Source organism: Trichomycterus rosablanca, chromosome 19, assembly GCF_030014385.1.
Source record: "Trichomycterus rosablanca isolate fTriRos1 chromosome 19, fTriRos1.hap1, whole genome shotgun sequence".
Classification (NCBI taxonomy): Eukaryota; Metazoa; Chordata; class Actinopteri; order Siluriformes; family Trichomycteridae; genus Trichomycterus; species Trichomycterus rosablanca.
In genome coordinates, this window is record NC_086006.1 from 736,590 (window position 1) to 760,000 (window position 23,411).

At 47.6% G+C, this 23,411-nt stretch overlaps 2 protein-coding genes across 4 annotated transcripts in view; both read left to right on the forward strand.

The window, feature by feature from the left end:
- Positions 1–23,411, forward strand: part of LOC134333832 (NLR family CARD domain-containing protein 3-like) — a 560,375-nt gene that overhangs the window by 286,722 nt on the left and 250,242 nt on the right. The gene's annotated exons all lie outside the window — the stretch shown is intronic.
- mepceb (methylphosphate capping enzyme b) lies at positions 1,335–9,058 on the forward strand. Of its 3 annotated transcripts, none has more exons than XM_063015370.1 (6): positions 1,335–1,387; positions 2,433–2,512; positions 3,844–5,424; positions 5,998–6,216; positions 6,940–7,063; positions 7,825–9,058. In XM_063015370.1, exons 3-6 carry the CDS (start codon positions 4,006–4,008, stop codon positions 7,881–7,883), a joined length of 1,821 nt encoding a protein of 606 aa, XP_062871440.1. In that variant the 5' UTR covers positions 1,335–1,387; positions 2,433–2,512; positions 3,844–4,005; the 3' UTR covers positions 7,884–9,058. The 3 variants fall into 3 exon arrangements, with proteins under 3 accessions (XP_062871440.1, XP_062871438.1, XP_062871439.1); XM_063015368.1 differs by lacking the exon at positions 1,335–1,387 and adding an exon at positions 1,855–2,036; XM_063015369.1 differs by lacking the exon at positions 1,335–1,387 and having other exon boundaries at positions 2,323–2,512.

Here is a 23,411-nt window from a genome sequence, read left to right on the forward strand (position 1 = left end):
GACAAATATGCACAGAATATATTTATTAAACTGGATATTACATAAAGCAGCTGGTTTAGATTAGACTAGATTGTATGGATAATGCCTCAAGTGTAAAAATAAGTTCCTCTCTTATTAAGCTACATTCATTGTAATAAAAAACACTTCTATGTTGCAAATATAAAAAAATATTTTTCCTATATTGCTAAAGACAGCTAATTTAGCAATGAACTTCATGACTTACTGTATTTAAATCAAGTTTTGTTTTTTAAAGCTGTGAAGCACAATTTCTAATTTGATAGTAATTATAATAGATAGATAGATAGATAGATAGATAGATAGATAGATAGATAGATAGATAGATAGATAGATAGATAGATAGATAGATAGATAGATAGATAGATAGATAGGCAGGCAGGCAGGCAGGCAGACATATTGATGTTATTTGGGCTGTTTGGTGCTTCGTGTTGGTCACAAACTGGACTATATATGAAAAAAACTGAGGTTGCAATATTTTTACTGCATTTGCCATACATTAAAATGCAACTGTAATGTGTGTAGTTTATGTGTATTATTGTGTTAGGGCTGCTAACACCTGCACAAATGTTGGTCAAGGTGTGGAGTGTGTGCTCTACATCATAAAATTATTAATATATAACAATTATGGCAAAAGGTTTTGGCAAAAAAGCACAGAGCAGCATGCCAGCATGAGCTGATAGCTTGTCTAAGACAGTTTCTGCTTATTAATACGGATATACTCCAAATTTAAACTGGGCAGTGATGGTTTGATATTCAAAGCACACATATTGGGCTGTTTTGTGTTGGTCACAACTGGGGTCTGTTGGTTTTATTCTGGTTATAGTGGTATCTTTAGGCCACAGACCAGCTTTTGATGGGTTTAATGTTGGTTTTTGCTAATGAGGTTCTGGTAACTGACCAGTAAATGAATCGATTCTATGAATCAAGTCGTCAGGAATAGGGAATCGAATCACAGGCCTTGGGATGCTTCTAAATCGTTAAACTACACAATTTTATACGCACTGTTTTGCTTTCTGTTCGCTAATTTCCATTCATGTCGCACATTTCAGTAAATATAGACGGTTTTATGGAATCAAATAGCTTACACGTTGGAATGGAAGAGGTAAACTTGGAGGACTACACGTTTAGCAGGCAAGGAGAACTACATTTCCCATAGTACACAACAACCACCTCCAACCTGTCTGATGATTGGTTTAAACCACCAAGCCTCCTGCGATGTGATTGGTTCAGAGTTGTTACACTCACGGTGCCTACCAATTCTGGAAAAGAGGTGGGTTTTGTTTTGCTGGAATACGGGTGGGGAAAAATATGTAGGACGTGAATCTTTGAACAAAGAAAATGTGTCATCAGAGACACAAAACAATCAGATGTGAGTTTATTTTAAGTATTTATCCGTGTCGTATAGCGATATTTTTGGAATAACGTGCGTGAATGGTGTGAGTTTGACTAAAAACAGAGTTGTTTACACGGAAAATGGGTGCCCGGGTGAGTCCTGATCATTTATAAAATTCATTTAAATCGATTTCAACCGCCATTAACATTGCAATATGTGTAGATTAGATCAGACATGCGCGTAATTGCTCATTATTTTGATTTTATACTTCATACATTTAAGTGAAAAGGTAATGCAGGCGGAATCTGGGCATCCAGCGAGGACGAAGGGTGGGATTTCTAGATTCAAGCATTTCTATTGGTTGGTGCGATTCCTTTCTCATTTGTGATTGGTCAATAGAACTGCCAGTCAGCGTTTTCGTCAGGCTCTGGTGATATATAAAGGCGTGTGCAGCTCAGCCGTGAGCTAGAGAAGCGTTGAATTTACTTCAAGCATAGATACGTTTTAAACAGAAATGATTGGACATTAATTCATAACATTAGTGCATTAATCACGCAGAGTCCTAACCCTGCTCGAACAGTCTTGGAGACTCGTACTTTTTTTTAGGATTTAGGGCTTTTATTTGCTTTGAAGCGTTTCCGTTTGGGGGTGCAGGTATCTCGGGACACACAGCACGTATGAGACGGTAAATAAGATTGAGCTGAACGCGGATTTGAGAGTGTTTTCCTGTTTATTTTGCAGAGAAGGCAGTTCCGTGGGGAGGGAGGCTGCTGCTCAACACGAGAGAGAGAGAGAGAGAGAGAGAGAGAGAGAGAGAGGGGGGAGGGGGGGGGGGGGGGGGAGGGGGGGGGGGGGGGGGGGGGGGGGGGGGCGGAGCGGAGCTGTGAGCCTGCGTGCGCGTTCACGTGTGTGTGACTGAGTGAGTGCGTGCGCGTGCGTGTGTGTCCATGTCCACGTGAGAGTGGAACGAGTGATCGTGTTTTACTCTGTTGTGACTGACATCTTGATGGTTCTGTGTTGATAAACTGGTGATATTTGGATTAACCGGTGTGTAATTTGTACATGATGGTGATTGTTGTAGGTGCTTTGATTGAAAACATGAGCCAGAACCTGAGAGAGAAGTTTCCTCCATCAGAACTCCACAACAGCAAGTAATACAGAGTAAGTATTGTATAAACGTGCTTAATCCACAACACAAGCAAAACACAGTCTTTCATTTTAGCAAACAACCCAAATCAGTGGGAGCCTAGTGGGTGGAGCTTTGGGCTATCAACCAGAGCCTCTGTTGGGTCCTTGAGCGAGGCCCTTAACCCTGTCTGCTCCAGGGGCCGTACGATGGCTGACCCTGCGCTCTGACCCCAGCTTCCAAACAAGCTGGGATACGTGAAGAAAGAATTTCATTGTACTGTACACCTGTATATGTATATATGACAAATGAAGTATATCTTAAATCCTCAAAATGTTTATAGTATTTTAGAAATAGGCTTACCCTTTGACTCGGTTCTTTCTAATTTGTTTGAATAACTGGCTGTACCTTTGCTCAACTTTTGCATTCTGGCTAGCAGCACAGTTCTGACTCTGACTAACCATAGTGTTAATATCTACATTTACATTTTCAGCATGTAGCAGATTCTTTTTTATACAAAGCAACTTACGGTACACAGTCTAAGCAATTCAGAGTTCAGGATCTTGATCAAGGGCCCAACAGGGGCAACCTTCTGCTTACTAGTCCAGTACCTTAACCGCAAGGCTACACCTGCCCTGTTTACATAATAATTTGTTTAAAAAATGAAAAAAAAAATAAAAATAGGCTCAGTAGCGTTCAGTGACCAGCATGCACATTATTCAGTGATGAACAGTGTGCTTAAAGAGTGCACCAAAGCATGGCATGTTGGACCCCTGAGCAGGGCCCTTAAACCCTCAATTGCACAGAATCTGTTCAGTCATAATTGTAAGTTGCTTTGGATAATAAGCGTCCGCTAAATGCCACAAATGTAGTTGGTAGCTTTGACTGTCAGAGCAAGTCAACTGGTGATGTCAGCTGACCAGTGTATATGCTACAATGCAAGCAGTTTAGGGAAGGTCCTTTTCTGTTCCGGCATGAGTGAAGCTTTATAAAGACGTGAACTCCAGTGTCCTGCACAGAGCCCTGAGCTCAGCCCCACTCAACAGCTCTGGGATGAACCGGAACACCAACTGATCAATCAGTGCCCAGCTGTATTGACTGAACGGGCACAAATTCCCACACACAGACATACTTAAAGGTCTTGTGGGAACCTTCTCAGACGAGCGGCTGCTGTTCTGGATGAAAAGTTCATTAGACATGCTCTGCTCATGTGTCCAAATACTTTTGACCTTATAGTGTCTATGATAAGCGGTTAGTTATTAGCTGTTGTAGACTCGGTTGGTGAGGAGTGAAGGTGGCAGGACGGAATCGTGCCGCTGTTTAGCGTTTCTCTCTGATCTCTGATGTTTGTTGTGTTCTCCTGCAGCCTCGGTGCAGTCGGGCTGGTTCGGTCACGATCGACGCTACGTGCTGCCATGGAGACGTGTTTGAAGTCCTGATCAGACGTGTCCAGACCTTCTCATCCAGCGTTCGGCGGCGCACAGCTGTTCCGGCGAGCGATCGCGGCTCGGTTTGGGCTCTCGGAGAGATGATGGAGAAGGAGGCGGGAGACGGACCGGCGGCCGTCCTGAGCTACAACCCGGCCGGGCGGGTCAGGACGCCCAGCCCTACGTCCATGGTGCCCATCAACATCAGGGCTCCTTTCGTGGTGCTAGCGGAGGTGCCTGACGATCCCGCCATGGGTGGGGAGGAGCGTGATGTCACTCCTGACATCACAGAGAACATCCAAACAAAAGCCAGCAAACCCTTACTGCCCAAAAACGGGCTGCAGGGCGACGCCGGGCCTCAGAGGCTGGGCAAACGGCGGTACAGCATGAACGTCGGGTTCAAACACCCCGGCGGGCTTAGCAAGCGCCGGCGCCGCGCCAACTCGGAGTGCGACCCCGTCCTGCCCAGCAACTTCCTGCTGGGCGGGAACATCTTCGACCCGCTGAACCTCAACAGCCTGTTAGACGAGGAGGTGAACCGGGCGCTGAACGCAGAGACGCCCGAGTCGTCGCCGCTTCCCACCAAGAACAGAGAGCCGGTGGAGATCCTGATCCCCCGGGACATCACCGACCCCCTCAACCTGAGCGGCAAGGGCGGGGACGCCAGCGGGGGCGTCCTGGTGTCGCCCATAAAGAGACGCCGCCACAGATACAAGCAGCACGGCGGCGCGAACGGCGTGGACTCGGAGAAAGGGAAGAGCGCGTCGGAAGAGGGTTCGGCGGACGCAGACAAGTCGCCGCAGCCGTACGAGCTCAACACGTCGCTAAACTGCCGCGAAGAGGTCGTTCAGCCCATCCTGCCTCGACGACGCTCCGCCCCTCAGCCCGAGAGCGGCGCCGGCAGCTCCGCCCTGCCGCCGGCCAAGCACCGGAAGCGCCGCCGCACCGTCAGCCGCGCGGATCGCCTGTCCATCACGCCCACCGTTAAACATCTGGACACGGCGCGGAGCCAGACCTTCCGGACGCCCCTCGTGGGCGCCGGTGCAGGGAGCCACCATCCCATAACCTCCCACCGTCCGAAAAAGTGCAAACCCAAACCGCGGCGCGACTTTCACTACGGGACGTACAGCCGTTACTACGGTTACCGCACGCCCACGCTGAACCTGGACCCGCGCCTGTCCGCGTTCCGCCACGAATGGTTCCGCGGGAAGAGGGTCCTGGACGTGGGCTGCAACGTGGGTCACGTGACCCTCGCCATCGCCAAGAACTGGAGCCCCGCCCACATCCTGGGCCTGGATATCGACGCCGGGCTGGTGCACGCGGCACGCCAGAACCTCTGCCACTTCCTGTCGGAGCTGCAGAGACAGGAAGTCAGACGAGACGCCGAAGGCGAGCGCGGGGGTTCGGGACGGGCGCAGGCGTTTCCTGTGTCTCTCAGACTGTGCCGGGGCCCCGTGTTCGCTCTGCCCCTGCTGCCCCCCGACCCCGGGGCCTTCCCCAACAACGTGTCCTTCATGAAGGTGAGAGATCCGCACCGCGGTGAGGCTCATTTCATGTTGTTTTGTTTTCTGTAAATAATAAACAGCACAAAAGCAGAAAAGATGCAGGAAATGTGGACAAAAGTATTTGGACGCCTGCTTGTGAGCTCACCGGAAATCCCATTGAAGTGTGTCTGTGTGGATTTGTGTCCTAATGTTGGTCCAAAAAGCATCAGTTGATGTTCCGGTTCATTCCAGAGCTGTTGGGGCTGAGATCATGCTGAAGCAGAAAAGGGCCTTCCCTAAACTGTTAAAAGCATTTAATTTTACTTATATGATTGATTTACATTTTCGGCATTTAACAGACGCTTTTATCTAAAGCAACTTACAGTCTGAGCAATTGAGCCTTGCTCAAGGGCCCAACAGTGGCAACCTGGCAGTGGTGGGGTTTGAACCAACGACCTTCTGCTTATTAGTCCAGTACCTCAACCACTAGGCTACAACTTATTTATTACACCTCGGCCGTCCCGTCTGTTGAACCGATGGTTAAATAAGGTGTCCGGATATTTATGCCCCGCCCCGGTGGATTAACGCTGCCCGTGTCTGTGTTCCCAGGGTAACTACGTCCCGGAGAGCGAGGACCTGGTGGCATCACAGCGCGAGGAGTACGACGTCATCCTGTGCCTGAGCGTCACCAAGTGGGTGCACCTGAACTGGGGCGACGTGGGCGTGCAGCGGCTCTTCAGGCGCGCCTACAGGCACCTCACGCCCGGGGGAGTCTTCATCCTGGAGGCGCAGCCCTGGAGCTCCTACAGCAAAAGGAAGAGGCTCACGGTAAGAGCGCGGTCACGTGTATCTGTGTTTATCTGGATTCTCCTCCCTGTTTCACTTTTAAACTTGTGTTACAGCTCCAGCTTCTGAGAAATGTTGAGAATCAGAATCAGCTTCTCCCAGAGTCTAAAACGCTTCTGGTTCAGAATAAAGCTTAACGTGGTTTAATGTAGTAAAAGAAGGAGACAGAAGCACTAAACTTCTCTTCATTATTACTGCTTAATCAGGTTATTTTAGAGCTGATTGATCTTAACCCGGTTTGCTGACCTTTTCAAAGCTCCTCCAATGAGACGAACTGTTTGATATGATGCAGTAAAAGCGACTACGTACGAACAAAACTCACCGTGACTTATTGTAGTAAAACAGCGAGTGAGGAATGTGATTAGTGGAGGAACTTATGAGCAGTAATAATGAAGAGAAGTTTAGTGCTCCTGTCTCCTTCTTTTACTACATTAAACCACGTTAAGCTTTATTCTGAACCAGAAGCGTTTTAGACTCTGGGAGAAGCTGATTCTGATTCTCACCGTTTCTCAGAAGCTGGAGCTGTAACACAAGTTTAAAAGTGAAACAGGGAGGAGAATCCAGATAAACACAGATACATGTGGAGCTGTAACCCTGGATCTGACGCTTATTCCACACTGATGCAGATTCAGCTCAGATTCACACACTGATCAGGGTTTACCGCTCGGTACTGACGGGTTTGTTTTGTTGTTGTGTGTCCGACAGGAAACCACGCACAGGAACTACAACAGCATTCGGCTCCGACCGGACAGGTTCAGCTCGTACCTCACGTCTGAGGTGGGATTCAGCAGCTACGAACTCCTCAGCTCGGCCAGCGGCTCCTCGAAAGGTGGGTGTGGTCATTCATTCATCTATAACTGATTCACCTTGGTCAAGGTCACTGCATTATTAGTTGTTTTAGGGGTGTGTGGTGGTCTAACACGCTAGATTCCATTCTCAGTGGTGCTATCGACCAGCCAGGCGCCCATACTGGCACAATTGGCTTTGTCCATTAGAAGATAAATGGTTGCGACCCGCAATTACATGTATGATGATCTCATTCTAGCAGCATGACCCCAGAGTACACAGGGAATTGAGTATATCCCACACAGAGAGCCGTATAGCGTACAGAGAGCCACGCTGAGTTCCACAGGCCCGATCACAACCGCAGTGAGCACATTTGGGATGAATCGGAACGTTGATAGTGCCAAAACCATAGTGCCCGACCTCACAAAGGCTGTTTTGACCTAATGGGCACAAATTCCCACAGATAGAAGATTAGTGCAGCTCTGTATTAATGCTGGTAGTTTCAGAATGGGGTGCCTGAATACTGTCCACATACTTTTGAATGGGGTGTCCACATACTTTTGGAAATGACTCCGGTTCCTTCTTTGGTTCCTCGTTTGGTTCCTCGTTTAGTTCCCTGTTTGGTTCCTCGTTTGGTTCCTCGTTTAGTTCCCTGTTTGGTTCCTCTTTTGGTTCCTCGTTTAGTTCCCTGTTTGGTTCCTCGTTTAGTTCCCTGTTTGGTTCCTCGTTTAGTTCCCTGTTTGGTTCCTCTTTTGGTTCCTCTCTCTCTAACCCCTTGACGTTTTCTCTCCCCGTGTGTCTCAGGGCTCCAGAGGCCGATCTATCTGTTCCACAAGGGCCCGACCGCCTCCAGCAGGAAGTGAGCCTCCGTTAGAGAGAGTGGGCGTGTCCACATCCGCTCCACTCGTGGCGTACGCTCCGGCCGCCGCCCTGAAGCTCCGCCCCAGACGCTGGAGGAAGTCGCATCGCGTGAGGATCACCACGGCGACGGCGGAGCATCAAAAACAAAAAGACTTTTAGCTTCCCGGCTGAACCGGCGCGGCTGTTCGTAGCGACGGTTTATTTTAATTGTAGATAGCTAACGTTAGCAAACGCGCGTCGCGCCAGAGCTGGTGAGGAGATTCTGGTTCTGACAGACACTGAAGATTTTAGCCGAAAGAGGTCTGGCGCTGTAGGTCTGCTAGCAATTTAGCCGCGACTTAGCGTTTTAGCCGCACCTGACGTGGCGATCAGGGTTCCGTTCTGGGTTTTGCAGCTTCAGGGAACGAAATTTAACGTTCTGGAATTAGCACGAGGCAACAAATCAGGTACGAGTCCAGCCCGTCCAGAATAACGGGCGAGGAATTTTAGTGATATTGTCAATTGGGAATTGGATATATCCACAAAAAAATAGTGATGGGTGGCCAATTGGTTACTTGTTTAAATTTGTTGAAATTAATTTATACCAAAAGTTTGAGGCTCAGTGGTTTAAGACGCTGGACAACCGCGTCCAAGTCCAGAGCCTTGGGTCTCGAGTCTTGGGTCTGAGTCTCGGTGACACCAAGAGTCCTAAAATTTGAGCCAGAAGATACTAAATTACCACCTTGCTGCTGCAACAGCGACTCCTACTGTCTAGTAGAGGCACTAACACAAGTGGTGGAGGACTGCAGAGAGTGTAGCGTGCTCCTCCACACATATTCAGCTCTCTGTAAGACTCTCCTCCACCACCAGAGGCCGCCAGAGTGAACAGAAAAAACCCAAGGACCTAAGTGTGCTTAGCGGAACCGTTTGTCGTTGGTCCTGCTAACATGAGTGATGTGGCGGAATTTTTGGGACGCCTCACTGCTTCAAAATAAAAAACTGAAAGAAACTGGTGACGTTACAGGACCCTGCCGATGCGTGAGAAGAGGAGGAGACGTTCCTGATGTTCAAGTCATCTCTGCCTCGTCATGAAAGCTCTGAACTTCACCTATAACACACACACACACACACACACACACTGATGGACGATGCTGATCTTTTGAATAAAACGCTGCAGCTTTATTGTTCAGATATAAAAGCGTCTTTATATTTTTGGTGTGAGAAACATGTTGTAATGATTCATTATTGGGTCTGTAAATATTGGGTCTGTTTGAAAACCCACCCGCTCTCTGTACACAGACACATTTCCCATCATCCTACACTCTCGAGAAGAGGGCGTGTCTAAATACTTAGATCCCTTAAAATGCTCCTACTGAGGCGCCTTTGCTGAAGGGTAGAGGTGGTCAGGAACGCAGAGGGTGGAGGAGGATCTTCTGTAATTACTCATAAGCTCATGATCAGGTGTCCACATACTTTTGGTCATCAGTTACTTTATTCTGGTCAGGGTTGTGGTGTATCCAGGTCCTGAACAGGTCAGTAATCCATCGCAGGGTTTCACCCCTTTCTCCATCAGCAGAGATAGCCAATCGTGTGTCTGTGTAGGCGCCCGGCTGGTCGATAGCAGTGCTGAGATTCGAACCCGGGTCTCTGAGGTTGTGAGCTATGCTTCACCTCTATAGGAAAGGAGCTGGACAGGGGGTGGAGGAGGGTCTTTGTAATCGCTCATAAGCTCATGCTCAGGTGTCCACATACTTTTGGCCATATCGTGTGTCTTTAAATCAACCGATGTGTCCTGGTCAGGGTCGCGGTGGGTCCACGTGCGAGGCAGGAATGCCTTGGACAGGTCACTGATCCATCGCAGGTCTTTTACTTTCTTTCTTTCTTTCTTAGATATAGCCACATCGTTTGTTTGTGTAGGTGCACAGTCCATCGATAGCAGCTCTGAGATTCGAACCCGGGTCTCTGAGGTTGTGAGCTATGATTCACCTCTATAGGAAAGGATCAGGGTCGCGGTGGGTCCAGGTGCGAGGCAGGAATGCCCAGGACAGGTCACTGATTCATTTACATTTATATTTTCGGCATTTAGCAGATGCTTTTATCCAAAGCGACAATTATGACCACAATTTTTGAGCAATTGAGGGTTAAGGGCCTTGCTCAGGGGCCCAACAGTGGCAGCTTGGTGGGGGTGGGGCTTGAACCGGCAACCTTCTGATTACTAGTCCAGTACCTTAACCACTGTGCTACCACTGCCCTATCACAGATTCATCACAGTCCATCAATAGCAGCACTGAGATTGGAACCCGGGTCTCTGAGGTTGTAAAACAGTTTCAGTTCTTCATTCTGACTCCAAACTTTTCCTGAGCGCCTCTGCGGCTCTTCTGTGAGTAACAACGTCGCCGAGCCAATTTGGATCGTCCACAAAGAGCCACGCGCGGGACGGAGGGACGCGCCAGCGGAGGGGCGGAGCCGAGAACCCGTAAAAGTAGGTTCCTCTCCTCCGCCCCTCCCCTGCCCCCCCTCGTTCTCCCTCTCCTGAGGGTCTGGGGGTTTTTGGCTGGGTCACCCGCGTCCTCCTCCTGGCCCCGGCTCACAGGTGAGCGTGAGGGATGGGAGTCTCTAACCGGGACACGCCCGCCCCGCCGCTTTCATCTCGTCCAGCAGCTGCCCCGTCAGGATTTAATTAGAAGCGGCTCCGATCCTGACGTGCAGGTTTTGTACCCAGAATGCACCGCGCCGTTCCAGAGGGGCGTTTGATCGCGTCCCGTGTGATGATTTTCGGGACGGTTCTGATGCGTCACTTCATATTTACAAGCGGCTTCAGATTGAGGGCGGATTCTGTTTTTATTCACGCGTCTGTTTCATCCTGGTCAGGGTTGCAGTGGGTTCGGTGCCTATTCACTCACTTCTTCACACTGATGAGCAGCCAGTCCACCTTCTGCATGTTTTTGGGAGGTGGGGGGGATACACAGAGATACTGACACTGTGCTATTAAATACATACAGAAACACTTGCAGGTCTCTGTGTGAGGAGTTTAGCATGTTCTCCGTGTCTTGCACCTTGGATCCCTCTTGCGTAGTGGAAAAACATGCAGCAGGTGGATTGGCTGCTTTCAGTTACCCAGGGTGGAGTTCTGCCTTGACAAACGACCGGTGGGTGCTCGGGTAGTCCACCACCTCTGGGATCCGGGTTCGAATCTCGGCGGTGCACATGACCAAAAGTATGTGGACACATTTGTAATTAATCAGTTTAGGTTTATTAAAGCCTGAATTATTTATCGAGGCCCTGATCTCACCCCCGCTGAGTGCTTTTGGGATGAATTGGGACTTCGATTGCAGGCCAGGCTTTCCAATTCAACATCAGTAAATCCTCACAGACACACTCCATAATCTTCTAATGAGTCTTCCCAGAAAAGCTGGAGAGTATAGTGACTGAAATATTCCATTACTGCATGTGTGTGCTGCCTACTGCTTCAGGGTTCGAACCCCCAGTCATGCTGTCTGAGGTGACCCACGGACCCACAGCGACCCTGACCACGAGGATAAAGCAGTTGTGAGATGAGAAAATGAGTTATTTAAAGTGGTCTAAGAATGGAAAGTCGAGCAGGCTGATAGTTGGGTGTCCACATACTTCTGGCCACTCTGCGTCTCGTTATACAGCGGACGCAGACGTGACACCAACTTTTATCTCAAGAACCTGAAACACTTTGATCTTTTGGGTGTTTTTGTGGTTTCAGCAGGTTTAATAAAATGCTGAGTGGAGATGACGGCGGTCAGTGTCTCTGTCACCCGTCCAGATATTAATGACCCGTCACCTGTCAGTCCCTTCAGCTCCATTAACTCTCAAACTCAAGAAGGAAAACGGGGTGAAGGGACGTGTTTATACTGTAATCTCCTTTCATTCCATCCTGGTCAGGGTCACGGTGGGTGTGGGGTCATCTAGGACCCGGTGTCGGGCAGCGACACACCCAGGACTGGTGACCAATCAAACACACACACACACACACACACACACTTCAGAGCAGCCAATCCACCTTCTGTATGGTTTTTATTTTTAATTTCCTGCCAACAGTTTAGGGATGGTCTTTGGGATGAACTGGAATGCTGACTGCATAACTAGATGATGGTTTACGAGGATCGGAAACCCCACAAGGAGGAAAAACTATGTGGGCGGAGTCTGTGTGGAGAACAGCCAATCACATTCACCCTCACTCCCCTGTAATTATGTGGGCGGAGTTAATGCTTAGTTTATAATGGAACCGCTGGAGTGAGGGTGTGAACACACTCACACACACACACACACACACTCATGATCTTCAGGACCAGACCAGAGACTGAGATGTGGAGACACACCGTCCACTCACAGGTCAGTAACTACACACACACACACACACACACACACACACTCATGATCTTCAGGACCAGACCAGAGACTGAGATGTGGAGACACACTGTCCACTCACAGGTCAGTAACTACACACACACACCGTCCACTCACAGGTCAGTAACTACACACACACACACACACACACACAAACACACACACTTCACTCACAGGTTAGTTCCTCACACACACCGTCCACTCACAGGTCAGTCTTGCACACACACACACTGTCTACTCATGCTGTCCACTCACAGGTCAGTAACTACACACTCACACACACACTTCACTCACAGGTTAGTTCCTTACACACACCGTCCACTCACAGGTTAGTCTCTCTCATACACACACACACACAATGTCCACTCACAGGTCAGTCTCACACACACACACACACACACACACACACACACACTGTCTACTCATGCTGTCCACTCACAGGTCAGTGACTACACATACACCGTCCACTCACAGGTTAGTCTCTCTCATACACACACTGTCCACTCACAGGTCAGTCTCACACACACATTATATTGAAATAATTAATTTTTTTAATATTTACTTTATGTATAAAATAATCAATAAATATTTGTTAAAAATATAAATATTCTAATATTAGTAACAACAATAATAATAACAATTATATTAAGTATTATATTATATTACTTTGTAGTGGAGTGTTGGTGTTGCCACAGTCTCACAGCCTTAAGTTTACACAGATATAATAAATAATAAAACAAAAATAAATAAAACATAATAAAAAAATAAATAATAAAATATGATTCTTTGTTTCTCTCAGGTGATGAGATGCTCTCAGGTAAACTGTACCTGCTTGAACTTCCAGTCTCAACCCTTCAACATCAGGTCATGTGATCACTGCAAACATGGCTGGGTCACTCACGGTGAGTGTGTGTGTGTGTGAGGTTATAACATGTTTATAACATGAAAACCTGCTTCAGTGTGAGTGCAGTGATGAGAACCCTCCACCACCCATCAGTCTACAGTACAGCAGAAAGGCTGCAGTAAATAAATTCACTGTGTATTTATGTACTCTGTGTGTGTGTGTGTAGCGGTCAGTAAGTGTGTGTGTACAGGTCAGCCGGAGGTGGTCCGTTGGGAGGTGGTGCGCGACCTCAGCGCTCTGGTTCTGATGGGTACGAACGCTCTGCCCGTCAGGATGAAGATCCTCCTGGACCGGCTCTTCAGCGTCCTCACACACACACACGTCCTCCAGATCCTGCACACACACGGCTGGAGCCTCCACGACTACACCCGAGGCTACATGCTACAGGTACCACACGTCACTCTGATTCTGAATATAATTCTAAATCTGATTCTGAATTTGACTCTGATTCTAAATTCTAAATATTGTTTTGATTTTGGTTCTGATTCTGAATCTGAAACAGGACGTCTGACAATCTCATGCTCAGGTGTCCAGATACTTTACACCATGGGCTGTATGTTAGATTTAAACGGTCGTGGTTCTGACTCAAGTCTCTTACTCGTGTGCTCGTGTGCAGGACCTGGCGGGGAAGGTTTTAGACACGTGGGTGATCATGACCCCCGAGGACGAACTCGTCACCCTGCAGCAGTTCAGGCGTTTTGGAGAAACCAGGTCTATCGTGGAGCTCATGGCTGCCCAGCAGGACCACGCCCGGCTCCCGGAGATCTTTAGAACTACCAGAAGAGACTCAGGTGTCCGACTCTTACCTGAGAGTCACAATGCTACGATGGAAAATATTACTGGAGGTGAAAGGTCGGTCGGTTTAGATCCTTGCACGGAGCGTTTGTCAGCTCTCTCAGGGCGGTGGCTCCGTGCAGGACCACACCCGGCGCTGAAGGCTCGGGCGAGCTGCGGCTCGTGTGGAAAAAGCTTTTACGACAGAGGAACCCTGAAGATCCACTACAACGCCGTGCACCTTCAGATCAAACACCGCTGCACCGTCCAGGGCTGCGACATGGTGTTCAGCTCACTGAGGAGCCGCAACAGGCACAGCGCCAACCCCAACCCACGCCTGCACACCCCTGCGCCGCGGGACGCCAACCCCAGGCGTTACCCCGATTCGTCCCGGTCCTCCGCGTCTCCTCCAGAGAGAAACACGGCCATGCTAGCACTGCTGTCCACTTCATACAGTCACGTAGATGCTAATGCACGTAATTACACGCACATGTTGCTTTCTGATAATAATAATAATGCAGTGGGAGGAGCTTCTAATCATCTCCCAGCCAATCAGGAGCTTACTAGCATGATAAACGTAACACCCAAGAAGAAAAAGCGTAAATCCAGCATGCCGGTCAGGATTCTGGATAAACGCGGAAACAAAACTGATCACGCTAACGAGAATAATGACGATGTGGAGGAAGATGATCCATGATTCTGATTCTGAATCTTATTCTGAATCTTTTTCTGAATTTGATTCTGAATTCTAGTTCTGAATATCGTTCTGATTTTGAATCTGACTCTGATTCTAAATATCGTTTTGATTCTGAATCTGACTCTGAATCTGATTTTAATTCTAAATATTGTTTTGATTCTGAATCTGACTCTGACTCTGACTCTGACTTTAATTCTAAATATTGTTTTGATTCTGAATCTGACTCTGAATCTGATTCTGACTTTAATTCTAAATATTGTTTTGATTCTGAATCTGACTCTGAATCTAGTTCTGAATCTAGTTTTGATTCTGATCTTATTCTGAATTTGAATCTGAATCTAATTCTGCATCTGACTCTGATCACATGATTAATAATAAACTCATGTAAATATCTGAAATAATGTTAATATTTGTTCAGTAAATTAAGCTAAACAAAATTATGTGGACACCTGATCATGAGCTTGTTCCATTCCAAAACCACTTGTTGCAGCGAGAAGAGACTGTCTCAGACACGATCAGATGTCTGTTAAGCACCCAGCAGGCTGGTAGCACAGATGAGACCCTGCAGTCGACCCTCAATCCTTCTGATCAACAATCCAGTATTTTAAACTCTGGGTGAATGCATGATGCTCCTGCTAACAATGTGAAATAGCTAAATGAAACGCCTGTAATGTAGCGGCTGTAAATGTAAATAAAGTTTGCTTGACTTTAAATTCCAGAATTATTTTATGCTAGTAAATAAAATGTTGATTGTCGGTGGTTGTGTGAGTGCAGCACTGCACTGAAGTCCAGAGGACCCAGGTTCGAACCTCAGCTGAATGGATGAGTGAGTCCGGAGTGCTTTGTGACATGAAGATGAATAAATTATGAATCAGTTTACAAAAGCACAGTGGCACAGCTGATAGTGTGGGTGCTGCACAACACCAGGGCTCTTTCAGTCAGGGTTTGAACCCTTTACCGTCTGTCAGGGCTTACACATGCAGGTTTCCTGCGACCATCCAAAACATGCAGACGGTGGATTATTTTAGGTGTATTTCAGCCCTGCTGCCATTGTTTCCCTGTGGCACTGAACCCACCACGACATTGACCAGGTAGAAGCCATTACTGAGGTGTATGAATTTTGGTGGCACAGATGTAAGGTTCTGAGGACCTGGGTTCGAATCTCACGCTTGGTCACGTTGACCTATGGATATTCTCACAGTAATTTTGGTTGTTCTTAATAATCAAAAAACATGCAGAAGGTGGATCGGCAGAGCTAAACTGCCTCTGTGTGTAAGTAAAGGAGTGAATTGTATAAACTCAGTACAGTCGGTGGTGGTGATGGTGGTGCCACCATATATTCTCATTAAGTCAAACAACTCCTGTAGGGCGCGTTTTCTTTTCCACCAGTTTTCCTACAAACCCCGCCTCCTGTGGTAAACCGGTAAAAAATCCACCAATCAGAACGGTCCATTGCATGGCTGAGTAGCAGGTAGAAAAGCAACCGACCAATAGGCGCAAGGAAGGAGTGTTTTGTTTGTAAACGGGTGGGGAGAAGAAATAAGGTTTTCATGGCACAAAGCGGGAAAGAAATGAACTAATCTTATTGAGAGACAGAACAAATAAAGTGGTGATTTACTGCGCAGACGGTGAGTAAACCTTCATTTCGATCAGCTGGCGGCGCTGGTAAATTCTGTAGAGCGTTTTAGTGTGAATAATAGGTTTGTTTTTACCTGGCTAACTGCTAAAATGCCTGCACTGGGTTGTTTCTATGGCAGGCGCGGGCTGTGTTCCAAATCACCCACAATGCAAATTAAAGTACACTAGAAAGTTTACGAGATATGTTATTTAATTTCAATACGTAGGGAACCTTATTAGGGAATAAGAAACGGTTTGGATTACAGCCGCTAGTTTTTACTTGTCAGTCAACTGTACAGCAGTTTAAGCTGCAGAACGTTAGAAATTATTATTATTATTATTTACATTTTCTCGTTATTTATTATAATTGTACTGAATTTAATTGTGCATTTCCAAGTCAAACGTTCACTTTATGCCTGTCAGGGGTTATTTCTGCAGCTGCTCTTTTTCTGTGCCTGGAAGACAGGAATACAAACACAAATCTTTTATAAGTTTATTGTGTTTTGTTGTAAATTAAAAACACGCTACGAATAAAGATGCAGTGACAATCTCCACAGTCAAGCAAGCTTTACAGCTGTAGTTAGATGGGTTTGATGGCTGGTAGGTCAGATAGAGAATCACCTCTGTGCTGCTGTAATAGCGACCCCTAGTGTCTAGTCGAGGTGCTGACATGAATGGTAAAAGAATACCGAGAGAGCAGCGAGGTCCTCCAAACATGCTGATGATTGAACGTGTTACAGTGGCCACACCATTCTGTACAAGAACACAGTTAAATAATCAGCTGTCCATATATTTTTAAACATGTAGCGTGTGTGTGTTGCCAGGTCAAGATGAAAGCTGCGCCGGTGCCTCAGCATGACTTTAATCCTGGTGATGTGGTGTTTGCCAAAATGAAGGGGTACCCCTTCTGGCCGGCTCGGGTAAGATCACATGATTCTCTCACCAGTAACTGTTTGGTTTATTCTGAAACCCTAACACACACTCTTCCTCAGACATGCCCATCATTACAAACCCTAACACACTTACACCCACCTATATACACGCCACCCTTACACACAGCCTACCTCAGACACGCCCACCATTACACACCCTTACACACACACACCCTTCCATATACATGCCCATCATTACCCTCCCTCTGAGTCCATCCTGCACCAGATGTTCCAGCTCCTCTGTTCTCTCTATTATAAACAGTCAGTGTTTTTATCTGCAGGTCGCTGAAGGAAAAACCCCTAATAATAAGATCCCCATTTTCTTCTATGGAACACATCAGACGTGAGTACACATCAGAAGCCCCGCCCCTCTCCTGTGTAGGTGGTGCCGTACAGCACACGCACTAATATTTTCTGCTCTGGTTTCTTGCAGCACCTCTCTGTTCTCTAAAGACGTCTGCCACTACTGGCCCAACAAGCAGAAGCACGGCAGGCCCAGCACCCGGGGGGGCTTCGACAGGGCCATGTGGGAGATCGAAAACGATCCCGGGGTCGGACTGAGAGGTCAAAAGGTCAGATTTTACACCGTCCGAACTGTGTGACACAGTTCAGTGTCACATTATTCATTTAACGTTATACACATCAATATAAACAAAAGCAAATTATGATCACAAAGTGCAGAAATATTCATGTTAATTGTTTATTGTGAAGCTGATGGTAATTTACAGCTTCAAAACATCTATGCAGAGATAAAAGTCAAAACATTTTGCAGCATTGTGGTTCAGATCTGTTCCCAAATTCTCCAATGCTGTGTATTCTCAGTATTATCGTGCTCCCACCACCGTACTTCACTGTGGGTTTGGTGTTCTTGAGATCATACACATTCATGACCCTTATTTCTCCAAACACGAGCAGCAGAACGTTGTTCTGATTGGTCCGAATGCTCATGCGCTAATTTTAGCCGTGTTAGCATCTCTGTGCTTCTTGTATAGCGGAGGAGTTTAGTGTGGATGCTGCAGGTCTTTGTGTAGCTGTTGTTCCTGCTGCTGTCAGGTCGTCCTGCTTGTTTTTTTGTAAAATGAATCTGAGAGCAGGTTGTGGAATGTGGATGCTGCTCCTGCTCCTGTCCGGGGACGATTTGAGGTTCTGTGTACTGACAGGGATGTTGAAGTTGTTACTGCGGCTCTGTAGCTGGTTTTTCAGACTTTGTTTTTGTCCTTGTTTACACTTTAAATGCGTCTTTTATTCTGTTGAACAGAAAGCAGATTTGGTGAGGAGGGTCCAGGAGGGTCGGAAGAAAGCCGCAAAACTGAAGACTCAGCAAAAGCCCGATGCTTCCAAAGCGAGCAGCACATCTTGTGATGTCACAACTCCGACAAAGAATAAAACCCCGACGAAAACGAGCACAACACCCAACAGGAAGTCCGCTCCCGGGACCAGGAAGGAGACACCGAGCAGGACTAAAGATGCTACAGACGCTAAAGCTCCTGCTAAAAGATCTGCTCAAACTACAAAACCCGTCCTGTCCAGGAGACCCACCTCTGCTAAACGATCAGCCCGGGCTGAGAGACCCGCCTCGTCTAAAAGGGCGGCCGGCGCCAAAAAGCCCATCGTGGCTAGAAAATCCCGCTCCCTTGTGGTGAAGAAGAAGATCCTCAAGAAGGCGAGGACGGTCCAAGCCAAGGGCAGGCCACTGAAGATCAAGCTGAAGATAAAGCTCCCCTTTACGGTGAAACAGAAAGCTGTAAGTACGCCGGGTTTGGACTTCTGCTCTTTTCCTCATATCACTCTGATTACAGTATGTCTCCAGAAACCAGGTGGGAACCACCACAAACATCTCACACCACCTCTCAACCCTCATGGGGGTAATTGGGGGGTGATTGGGGCTTGTTTTGCAGCCACTGGACCTGGAAAACATTCATTCATTAAAACAACTATAACCTATAAGCTACATGAATATCAGAATATTCTTAACACAGATGTGAGGTCATCTGTCCAACAGCTGAAGATGAGTAGAAATTGGTCCATGCACCAGGATATGGATCCCAAACTCACACCAGCTGATGAAGGGCAAGTTTTAGCATAGGTACTGGTACAGAAGGTTGCTGGTTCAAGCCCCACTGCTTGGGCCCTTGAGCAAGGCCCTTAACCCTCAATTGCTCAGACTTTATACTGTCACAGTACTGTAAGTCGCATTAAATAAAGGCGTCTGTTAAATATCGGAAATGTAAATGTAGGTCCAGACCTGAACCCCATTGAGATGCTGTGGTGGGACCTCAAACGTGACCTCAAACATCAAAGAACTGAAACAAACATTGGAACCAAGATTGGCACGATTGATGTGCGACTTCAATTAAATGATCATTTTTAATGGTTATTAAGGTTTTTGTCTCTGACGCCACTTATGCAACCAGTAAAAGTTATAATTTTGGGCTCAGTTTGTTTAGCTAAACTTTGGCTTTACCAAAATTAAACAATTTAAAACTAAAACAATGTCATTATAAGGAAATGTATTTATTTCTTTTTATTTTTATTTCGTTGTGCTTTAGGCTGTAAGATCCCGGGCCACGGGTCTCAAAGCCAGAGACCGGGTCACAAAACCCAGCGGCAAAACCCTCACACCCAAAGATTCTGCTTCTAGATCTAGAGGTTCTGGTCAACGATCAAGAGATTTAGCGTCTAAACCCAGACACACACCTCAAAGATCCAGGGGCTCGGACACTCTGAAACCCAGAAACACTACTCCAAGGTCCAGGAGTTCTGTTCAGAGATCCAGAGAACAAACTGTGAAACCCAGAGACGCTCCTCAGAGATCCAGAGACTCTCCTCTGAAACCCAGAGATGCTCCTCTGAAACCCAGAGACGCTCCTCAGAGATCCAGAGACGCTCCTCTGAAACCCAGAGACGCTCCTCAGAGATCCAGAGACCCTCCTCTGAAACCCAGAGATGCTCCTCAGAGATCCAGAGACTCTCCTCTGAAACCCAGAGACGCTCCTCAGAGATCCAGAGACTCTCCTCTGAAACCCAGAGATGCTCCTCAGAGATCCAGAGACTCTCCTCTGAAACCCAGAGATGCTCCTCAGAGATCCAGAGACTCTCCTCTGAAACCCAGAGATGCTCCTCAGAGATCCAGAGACTCTCCTCTGAAACCCAGAGACGCTCCTCAGAGATCCAGAGACTCTCCTCTGAAACCCAGAGACGCTCTTCAGAGATCCAGAGACTCATCTGGAGGATCTAGAGACTTGGCTGACAGATCCAGGAATTTAACACTGGAACCTAAAGGATCTGCTAAGAGACCTAGAGACGTGACTCCAGAACCAAGAGACTCTACTAGAGGACCCAAGGACATTACCCCAGAAACTTCAGAGTCCACTCCTAGATCTAGAGACATGGCTTCAGAACCTACAGACTCAGCTAAGAGATCCAGAAACAGGACCCCAGACTCCAGAGACTCGCCTAAAGAATCCAGAGACGTGACTCAGAAGCTGAGAGAGTTGGTCCTGAGGTCGAAATGTTCTCCCAAACCTGGAGACTCCGCCTTGAAACGAAGGCGCTCTGCTCCTCAACTAAGTACCTCTGCCCCTAGATCCAGAAATTCAATCTCAAAGCCAGGAGACTTGACCCTCAGGTCTAGACGGTCTGCTTTGGAGCCTGAGGGTTCTGCTCCACAACTTGGAGACTCGACTCCAACAAGAGGATCCAGAGATTTGGCTCTAAGATCTAAAGAATCTGCTCCAGAAGTCCATGACTCTGTTACAAGGTCTAGAGACTTGACTCGGAAACCTGCAAGATCCACAGATCCAGCTGCTAGATCCAAGAACTCGACTCCAAAACCCAGAGACTTGACTTTAAGATCTAGAAAATCTGCTCTGCAACCCAACGATTTAGCTCTGGAACCCAGGGGATTAAAGTCAAACCTCACTGACTCTTCTCCAAGATCAAGAGACTCAACACGGAACCTAGGAGATAGAAACCAGAGATCTCGAGACTCGGATTCGAGATCCAGAGGTTCAAAAGGTTTAAAATCCAGCGACTCTGCAGTAGAACCTGATGTCTCTGCTCCACAACCCACCGAGCCACCGTTGGAACCTGCTGCCAAACCAAGCAAAGCGATCGTAGATACCAGTGAACCGACTCCCAAACCCATGGACGTCGCAACTGACTCTGCTCTGACGACTGTGGGCGTGGCTACAGAATCAGTTAAACCAAACCAAAAATATAAAGACTCACCAGCAAGATCTAAAGACTCTACCGTGCAACCCAGAACCTTGGCTCTGAGATCTAGAGAATCGACTCCTAAATCCAATAACTTGGGTCTGAGATCCAAAGACCGGGACGTGAGATCCAGTGGCCGGGATCTGAGATCCAGGGGTTCTCCTGTAAAACCGAGGAACTCAACTCTGGAACCTGTGGAATCACCAGCAAGATCAGGATCTAGACACTCTGGAAAACTAAAGCGTAAAGACTCTAGTTCTGAACCGACAGACTTGTCTTCAGAGTCCAGCGCTACCAACTCTGCTAAACACCAAGAGTCTGTCCCAGAACACAGTGATTCGACTCCAAAATCCACCTCCAAACCTGAAGACGTGGCTCAGGAACCCAGTAGTCCTGCTTCAGAACCCAGTGATATTTCCTCAAAGCCTTGTGAACATGCTCCAGAGCTCAGTGACTCCACTCCGGAACCCTGTGACCCAGCTTCAGGATGCAGCGACCCTCCCTTAGAACTTTGTGAGCCGGCTCCAGAACCTAGTGAACCTGGTCAGGACGTGGCTTTGGAACCCGCAAGCTCTGCTCCAGAACCCAAAGACTGTGCTTCAGAAAGGCGACCCACAGATTTGGCCCCTGAGTCCAGTAACCCTCCCATGGAACGTGATGAACTTGAAGAGGCTTCCAACCCCAGTGACTCCACCCTAAAGCTCGGCCTGATGGGCGTTTTACCCACTGCCTTGGTTTCAGAACCTAGCGACTCATGTGTGGAGCTTGGCGACTCCATTCCAGAACCCAGAGATCCTGCGTCTCCTGAACCGAAGGACTCCGCTTTGGAACCGGAACCCATGGACGTTGCTCCAGCACCCAGTGACTCGGCTCTTGGACTTTCTGCTCTGGAACCCGGTGATCAGACTTCAGAAGCGAGTGATCTGAGTAACGGTTTAACTCAGAAACTCAGCGATTCTGCTGCGAGTGACCCGGGTCAGAAGCAAACGTTAGAGGAACCTTCATCTGAGATAAAGGAGAACATTCCAGCCGTTACCGAGGCGACTTCAGGTAATCCCTACAGCCCTACAGGTAATCTCACTCAGGTTTAGGACCGAGGGGGGTGAACAGGGTCAGGCTGAAGCTCTTGTAAGCTCTTAGGTTCAGGATAGAGGATGAACACTTTGGACAGGAGACCCGGTCAGGTTCAAGACAAAAAGCCAAGGGTCACAAAGAGGATGGACAGGCACACAGACAGGCAGAGACTCACAGACAGACAGACACCTACAGACAGACAGGCAGAGACTCTGAGACAGACAGACAGAGACTGACAGACAGACTGACAGTGATTGACAGACAGACACTGACTGACAGAAAAAGACAGACTGACAGACAGACTCACAGACCCTAAGAGACACAGACACAAAGAGATACAGACTGACAGACACTGACACACTGACTGACAGAAAAAGACAGACAGGCAAAGACTCACAGACAGACAGACACCTACAGACAGACAGGCAGAGACTCAGACAGACATACAGAGACTGACTGAAAAACAGACTGACAGACACACAGAGAGACACTGACAAAGACTGACAGACAGAGACAGACTGACAGACAAACACACACACAGACAGAGACTGACAGACACTAAGAGACACAGACACAAAGAGATACAGACTGACAGACACTGACAGACTGACTGACAGAAAAAGACAGACAGGCAAAGACTCAGACAGACATACAGAGACTGACGGACACACAGAGAGACACTGACGAAGACTGACAGACAGACGCAGACAGATGGAGGCAGACAGATGGAGGCAGACAGATGGAGGCAGACAGATGGAGGCAGACAGATGGAGGCAGACAGTGATTGACTGACTGACAGAGAGAGACTGAGACAGAAAGACAGACAGTGATTGACAGAGACAGACACACACAGACAGACACACAGACTGACAGACAGAGACAGACAAGACAGATACCCACAGATGACAGAAACACACAGACAGGTAATGAAGGTGGTAATCAGGTGTGTGTGTGTCCTCAG